Below are 8234 nucleotides of genomic sequence, written 5' to 3' on the forward strand. Positions count from 1 at the left end.
GTTCCATCCTCTTCATTCTTATTCTTTTCTCCTTCGCTTCATATCCCTGCCTCTTATTCTCTTATTTCCTCAAAACGTATACACCATTAATAACCCATTGTATCTCTCCTCTTCTCTCCATCTCCTCCCCTTCTTCCCCTGCTGCACCTCAAAACTCTTAATTTACCACCCCCACTTTCTCTTCCATCCCTCTCTCTCTCTCTCTCTCTCTCTCTCTCTCTCTCTCTCTCTCTCTCTCTCTCTCTCTCTCTCTTCTCTCTCTCTCTCTCTCTCTCTCTCTCTCTCTCTCTCTCTCTCTCTCTCTCTCTCTCTCTCTCTCTCTCTCTCTCCCTCCCTCCCCCCTGTTCCCTTCTTCCTCCGTCTCCAAAAGGCAACGTGCTGAGCCACCTGAGCCACTCGTTCTTCACGCAGAGCTTCCTGGGCAGCAAGGAGCACGGCGGCTTCCTGTACATCAGCCCGTCCTTCCAGTCGCTGCAGGACCTGCTGCTGCCCAACCCGCCCTACCTCTTCGGCATCCTGATCCAGAAGTGGGAGACGCCCTGGGCCAAGGTCTTCCCATCCGACTCATGCTGCGGCTGGGGGCGGAGTACCGATGTGAGTTGAGAGGGTTACTGGGCTTGGTACTATGCAAATCAATAAATTCATTAATAAAACAGGATTTACTGAGGGTTTTGCAGAGCACAAAAGGACAATAATGCACATAGAAACAAGAGATTACATAGTAGTAAATAGTCAGTAAATACTAAGAAATGTTATTTATATAGCATCTTTTCAAAAACAGTTTCCAAAGCACTTTACAAGGCATAAAAGCACAATATATAGAAACAAGAGATTACACTACTACTTCATACATATATACAATATATACATGTATGTATATAGACATGTAAGTAGACATGTAAGTATTGTTTGTATGTACGTATGTATGTAGTTATGTTTTATGGACGGGCAACTGCAATTGTGCAAGATGATGGGTATTTATGTGTATTTTATGTGTATTTTATACAGCAGGCACTGTGTCCAAGACAAATTTCCTTCGGGACAATAAAGTCTATCTAATTTAATCTAATTAATATTATACTTTTATTACAATTTTAAACAAAGCCATGATTGTACCTTGAAAAGGGCTTACTTGCAGTTGAGTTGAAAAGGTCAAATTGTGCCAAATTCTGCTCTTATTTAGCACCATGTGACTTTATTTAAAAATGTGTCGGTGCTGCTGGACCTTGGAAGTTCATATACTGCTGAACGTCTAGCAGGACTGAAACGTTGGTCAACAAATTTATGTCGCACTGAGCGAGAGCAGAGAGCGGGATTTTCTTCAATAGGTTCTATTTTCACGATAAAATATTAAGATCCGACTTGATTTACAAAGCTCAGTAAGTCAGTCATGTCAAAAGAAGCCTGCAGACCACGTACCCGTCTGATTCTTCATACACACTTCTCCTACCTTTCTCACCGTTCCTCACATTAACCTTGGAGTCTTGTGAGGGATTTTGTGGGAGAGGCTCCTCTCCACCAAATCCCCTCCTCTCAGAGCCAGACCTGCCAGCACCGAGCGCCGCCTGGCTCCGCTAAGCCTCATACATACTTCCAGCGCGCGCGGATAGAATACATTAACAAAGCCACTTACGTTTGAGGATCTTAAACACAAAATCTTAACATCACCGTGAAATTAATCTGCCACGCAAAACAGCGCAGTTCCCCGCTCTCTCACCCCTTCACCCCCCCGAGGAGTGACCGACAGGTTGAGTCTCGGCTCGGCGCTGGGACACCTGGTGAACTCTGGTGATTTAGGCTGAGATTGTTTTTACTGCTAATGAGCGTGTGTGGTGAGATGTTATTTCCAGCTGTTTGCAGAGATAAGGCTAAAAATAGTCATCTAAGGAGCTTTGGTTTCTGGTGAAAAGCGGCCGCGTTTTTCACTTGTGGATTAGGAGCCTTCCTCCCAACTGCAGGCACAGTTCACTGTATTTGATGTTTGTGTGGGGTCCCTTGTAGAGTTCATTTGCATATATTAATGATAAAATATAGAAAGCAGAGAGGGGGGAAAAATACAGATTGTGCAGTCAAGATGAAGAAACATGAAAACATCTCACCAACAAAACAAATAAAGACAACAAACCAAGACACTGACTAAATTTCAACAAAACTCATCAAGGATGAATACAATGTAGCAACAATGTAACAAAGAGTGTAAATGAAAAGTAAGGGAAGTAAAATAAATTGAAATAGCCCTTTTTTGAGATCAGATTTTTAGTACGTTTCGTATTCAGAAGACATGGGTGAACCAAAAAAGGACAAACTGTTTTCAAACTCTTGTTGAGGTACTTTTGAGGCATAACTATCAAATCAAAATAGCCTTGATATCAAAAAGAAAATCCTAGGAAAAATGAAATTGTGGTAGTGAGAGTCCATCTGTAGAGTGAATAGTATGGGAACGTATCTGGTAATAACTAACTATATAACTGATTATAATAATTGTGTTTTGCAGTCTATCCGTGCCCTCTGTTCAGCGTGCGATTCAGGAAACCGCTCTTCGGAGAGACCGGTCACACCATCATGAATCTGCTGGCAGTAAGAGCTTTGTTTTCCCCTTCCTGTGATACAAATTAATTTATTTTCAAGATGAAGAGTTCTGCTACACATCTGTTTTGGGGGGGAGAGGGAATCATTACCTGGCTGAAGTTCATTATTTAATATTTCCATAAATTAGTGGATCCCGTCTGTCTAAGTGGTATTATTTTGTTAAGCAAGGTTATTTATCACTTAGGTTACCCATTATCTGTTAAGTACCCTGATTTGTTTTCATTTTGTTCTATCAGTCATTTTGTAAGAATAGGTAAGAATCTCATTTTTGAACAAACCCTGTTCTGACCATTTTCTCTCTTTCTGTCTCCAGGACTTCCGTAACTACCAGTACACGCTGCCTGTGGTGAAAGGCCTGGTGGTGGACATGGAGGTGAGGAAGACCTGCATCAAGATCCCCAGCAATCGCTACAACGAGGTGAGCGTCTCGCATAAAAAAAAAAATCTCTCTCTCCAGAGACCTCACAAGCCATTTGAAAAAATACAAAACAAACTTTCCAGGCCAAACGTTGGTTTACAAGGCAGAGCTTTATCTCACATGTTGCACAATTGACCAGTTTGACTGGGATTGTGACTGGTGGTGATAATCGTACATCATTTTTCAAAGGCAGAAAGAAGATTAATCGGTTAACTGGGGCGATGACGTCAGCGGAGGAGCCCTTTTAAGCTCCCTAACCATCAAACCACACACGTTCAGCCTGTGTAGGTGATACGTGATGAAATTTCTAGGTCTGTGCGGCGCGAACACTAGGCGTGGGTTGCCGACTCGTTATAACGGTGCAGCCTCGGGGTGTGAATGAACACTTACTTCCTTGTCCAAACCGTACGAAGCGATGCGCATGAAGCACCATTTGGCTGAGAAGTAAGCCATGGTGGGTAGAGTGGCGCCGGTCGGTTGATTGGTTGTAGCGTTTGGCTGCTGATGCGGCGACAGATGGGAACCCAGTAATATGAAGTGGGGACCGTTTCACAACAGCTTGCAGGCGAGCCCTCGGCACAGCGAGCGGTTAAAGCCCTCCAGATTTTCAGTTTTATTTGTGATTTTGTGAAGGACGGATTGAAAGAAGTGTAGAAGGGGGGGGATTTAGCGGAATTAATATGTGCTGTCTTTCAACTATTGATATTCATGAGTGTCAATGTCTTTCTCCGCAATCTGTCATCTGAGCGCCATCCCGTTTGACTCGAGGACTTTACCCACATGCCCACTGCAATTAGGCTTAACCAGGCAGCCTCTCTTAAGCCCATTTTCCTCACCACACACCCACAGGGCGGCTTAATTATACACGGATGCTATTTGTCCTTGCAGCTAATGAAGGCCATGAACAAGTCCAACGAACACGTGCTGGCCATGGGGGCGTGTTTCAACGACCGGGCCGACTCCCACCTGGTCTGCGTTCAGAACGACGACGGGAACTACCAGACCCAGGCCATCAGCATCCATCACCAGCCGCGCAAAGGTGCGGACGCAGAAAAAGACGCTCGCTTTGACTGTAAATGCACAGAAGTAGTGACGCTGGAAAACCATTCAGTCTCTTTTAAGACCTTAACTCTTTTTTAGATTTCTCTCGCTCTCCCACTCACTCTGTCCAGCGTGAAAATCTTCCTCCTGACTCTCGGTGTCTCTCTCTCTCGCTCTCTCTCTCTGTTTTTATTTCCTGATTGTTGCCAATTTGTCCGAAAATTATTTGACCCCGGTGGTTGATGAATAGAGTTGAATTGAGGTCTGACCCAGCATGAAGTTATGGTCATATTTCCTTTGCTTCTCTGGTTTTTCAGTTACTGGCGCCTGCTTCTTTGTGTTCAGTGGTGCTTTGAAAGCCTCGTCGGGCTACTTAGCCAAGACCAGCATTGTGGAAGGTGAGAACTGTGGTTCACATGTTGGCTGACAAAAAAATTGCTGCAGTTTATTAGACAGTCAAGTCTATTTATATTGCTCTTAAACACTGTTATGGTCTGAAACGGCTTCAGAACGATCACATAAAAGTTCAGTGACAACAACAAGTATGACTATGCAGAATTATGTAAAATATCATTATAAAGTAATATTATATACATTTTGATGGAGAGCTTATGAAATTGTGATGGGCAAGCCATGTCATTTGTGATTACTACAGCAGAATAAAGCTAATAATAATTCATTTTTCTGCCCCACGATACGTATTGTCTCATTTTTGCATTGCAGTATATTGAATTTCTATATATCGTCCCATCCCTAATGAAAACAATTGTCACATGGTAATTTCCTTGCTAGACGGTGTGATGGTCCAGATCACGGCTGAGACCATGGATTCTCTACGGCAAGCCCTGAGGGACATGAAGGACTTCACCATTGCCTGCGGCAAAGCTGACCAGGAGGAGAACCAGGAGCACGTCCACATCCAGTGGACCGAGGATGACCACAACTTCAACAAGGGGTGAGAGAGGGAGGGAGGGAAGGTGTGAAGAGGTGTCAGCGGGATAAGGAGAGGAAGAAAGGGAGATGGAAGAGATGTATTTATGTCACAGACAGTTGGGAGTAATAGTTTCCCCAACCACTACATTTACACTTTGCTGTGAAAACACATTATGCACGGCCGGGAATCCCTCTGGAGGAAAGTCATAACTCGGCAGAACGATGCGCTTTGACACGGCTTCCAGATACAGACCAATGCAATCAATTTTACAGCAGTCTGATATTGTCTGCACTTGAATCACATTTAAATGCAATTTAAATGAGAATTTCACCATTAAATATAATTTAGGTACCAGCTGCTATATCACCTCATCCGTTATATTTAACCCTTATTTAACCAGGCAAGTTGAGTAAGTACACACTCTTATAGGCAGCAAAAGCCTGGGTGAGTATTTACAAGGAGAGGGAGAGTTACATACACACACACACACTTCACTGGATGTTGGAGTGTGTGTACACACTTCAGGGAATCACAATCCTAATCAATCAATGAGTACTATCACCTTTCCTACCTCTTCACTTTCTTCTGTTTTACACTGACTTGTAAATGCTGAAATATTTTGTTTTATTCAGCCCTGTCGTATTGTGTGTTGTTCCACAGTGTGATCAGTCCCATCGATGGGAAGTCCATGGAGTCCATCACCAGCGTCAAGATCTTCCACGGCTCGGAGTTCAAAGCCAACGGCAAGGTCATCCGCTGGACAGAGGTACAGCACACCGACACACACTTGGACTTCACTGACTGGATATAAAAAAAAAAAAAAACAATCCCTGACACCACAAAGATCTCATTAAAGCTGCACTGGGCTAGATCTTTATGTGAAAACACACCTCTCTTGTCAATCATGAAGTGGGGCAGCAACTGATAAGATAGCACTTTACTAATCCCCTTGGGGAAATTCAGGTGCCAGAAGAGTGTCTCGACCCGATTAATTGAGATCAAATTCAATTCTGGTGTCAGGCACTGGCAGGAAATCTACTAGAAATTTAAGAGCAAAATACATCACTTTCTTGTAAACAGTTGTGAGCCAGTTCTCTGTCCAGAGAAAGCTTGACTCGTCCACGATGGCTGCACCTGCTGCGAAAAGATTTTCAAATTTTTTCATCAACTCTTCCTACACCAGCCACTAAGAACATGACATTTAGGTCTGAAGATTGCGTAGTTTACTGACGTCACGTTACATGATTTCTGGGTATTGAAACCCTCAAAATTCAAACAGTTACCTCTCGCTGCCAATGTGCGAAACTGCCTATTAGTGCAGCTTTAAGACCGTATTTCTTTTCATGTTCTTTCACAGCAAACAAAATTAGGCTTTTGTTGGACTTTTTTCTTCTACCGCCTAACTGTTAATCAAATATTTAAAAAGTCCTTCCCACTGCCGAGATCTAATCGAAGGTCGTATTCCCTTGATTCCTTCAGGTGTTCTTCCTTCAGAGCGAGGACCAGCCCAACGGTCTGAGCGACCCGGCCGACCACAGCCGGCTGACGGAGAACGTGGCGAGGGCGTTCTGCATGGCGCTGTGCCCGCACCTCAAGCTGCTGAAGGAGGACGGCATGGCCAAGCTGGGACTGCGGGTCACACTGGACTCCGACCAGGTAGGACGGCTGGTGGTTTGAGACTGAGACTGAAAAAAGGATAGGTTTTTTTTTCTCCTTAGCAAGAGACACACAAAGGAGAGAGAGTTGTGGTGGAGTGTGATCCAAGTCTAGTTGGGGTGTTTGTGGTTTCAGAGGCGACGGTTTTGACCACGACACACAAGACTGAGGCAATCCACCCTTTTGCAAACATTTTATTAGCTTTTATGACAGAATACAATGAGTAGAGGCAGGGAGGGAAGTGGAGAGAGAGAGAGATGCAGCAGTGTGGCATTTTTTGGGTTTCAAATACATGCAGTCGTGAGCGCATGGTGTCTGCACTGGTCTGAGCCACCAGGTCACCCTGATCTACATATTTCATGTTTATTTTTTATGTATAAGGGCGATGATACACTGGGGTATTTTTAGGGTAGAATGTAGAAGGGCAACACTTCCCCAAACAGGCAACAAAAGGGGGGAAAAGGGTCAGAAATCTGTTCCGGCGACAAGGTGGTTCTGTGTGATTTAAAGCAGCGATGCAGAGGCAACTTTTTGTGCCCAAAACCTTTCCTCACTCAGAAATCTATTATTTGGAGGTAGGCCTGTGCCGATATGAAACTTTCATGGTATGATCATCTTGACCAAAATTATCTTGATATACGATATTATCTCGATAATTTTTAAAAACATTACACATAAAAACAGTACTGTAATATGCTTCAATTACTTAAAAACCTAATCTATCATATAGGGCTGCAACTAACGATTATTTTCATTGTCGATTAATCTGTCGATTATTTTCTCAATTAATCGATTAGTTGATTGGTCTATAAAATGTCAGAAAATGGTGAAAAATGTCGATCAGTGTTTCCCAAAGCCCAAGATGACGTCCTCAAATGTCTTGTTTTGTCCACAACCCAAAGATATTCAGTTTACTGTCATAGAGGAGGAAAGAAACCAGAAAATATTCACCTTTAAGAAGCTGGAATCAGAGAATTTTGACGTATTTTTCTTGCAAAAATTACTCAAACCAATTAATCGATTATCAAAATAGTTGGCGATTAATTTAATAGTTGACAACTAATCGATTAATCGTTGCAGCTCTACTATCATATCAATCACAACACATTTGACTTGAAATACTGGTTTAGCTTATGATATTCAGTATTGGTAATACATAACACTACATGTAATCACTGAATTAAATTAAACTTCCTAAAATTCCAATTCAGTTCTAATTCTGTTTTCTGTAGATTGTTATCAAATTCCAATTCTAATTCCTCAGTTGAATACGAACTGATGAGCTCGTTCATGAACTGACCCCGACCCTGCCAGTAACCCAGTGAGTCTAAATGCTTCCTGGCCCGGTGCCGCTGGCCAGCATCCTGCCTGACCCTTGTGCCTTCTGTCCGGCGCTGCAGGTGGGCTACCTGGCAGGGAGTAACGGCCAGCCGCTGTTGCCGCAGTACCTGAGCGACCTGGACAGCGCTCTGATCCCCGTCATCCACGGAGGGGCGTGCCAGCTGAGCGAGGGGCCCGTGGTGATGGAGCTCGTCTTCTACATCCTGGAGATCATCTCCTAGGGGGCCGCAGACTTCCCATCATCCACTGCTCTCT

At 43.6% G+C, this 8234-nt stretch overlaps 1 protein-coding gene across 1 annotated transcript; it reads left to right on the forward strand.

Annotated features, from left to right (window-relative positions):
* Positions 1-370: 370 nt before the first annotated feature.
* LOC139643976 (zinc finger FYVE domain-containing protein 9-like) lies at positions 371-8232 on the forward strand (the record flags this gene model as incomplete). The annotated part of the gene is given in 10 exon segments (XM_071519308.1): positions 371-556; positions 559-594; positions 2495-2577; positions 2903-3007; positions 3896-4046; positions 4366-4446; positions 4841-5003; positions 5643-5748; positions 6462-6638; positions 8039-8232. Coding segments are annotated over 10 exon segments (1250 nt in total), but the record flags the coding sequence as incomplete, so codon positions are not given.
* Positions 8233-8234: the final 2 nt, after the last annotated feature.

The sequence above is a fragment of the Centroberyx affinis genome, unplaced genomic scaffold (genome assembly GCF_046629955.1).
Source record: "Centroberyx affinis isolate AG114_WGS23_722 - 3 ecotype Tasmania unplaced genomic scaffold, CSIRO-AGI_Caff_v1 ptg000685l_1, whole genome shotgun sequence".
Taxonomy (NCBI): Eukaryota; Metazoa; Chordata; class Actinopteri; order Beryciformes; family Berycidae; genus Centroberyx; species Centroberyx affinis.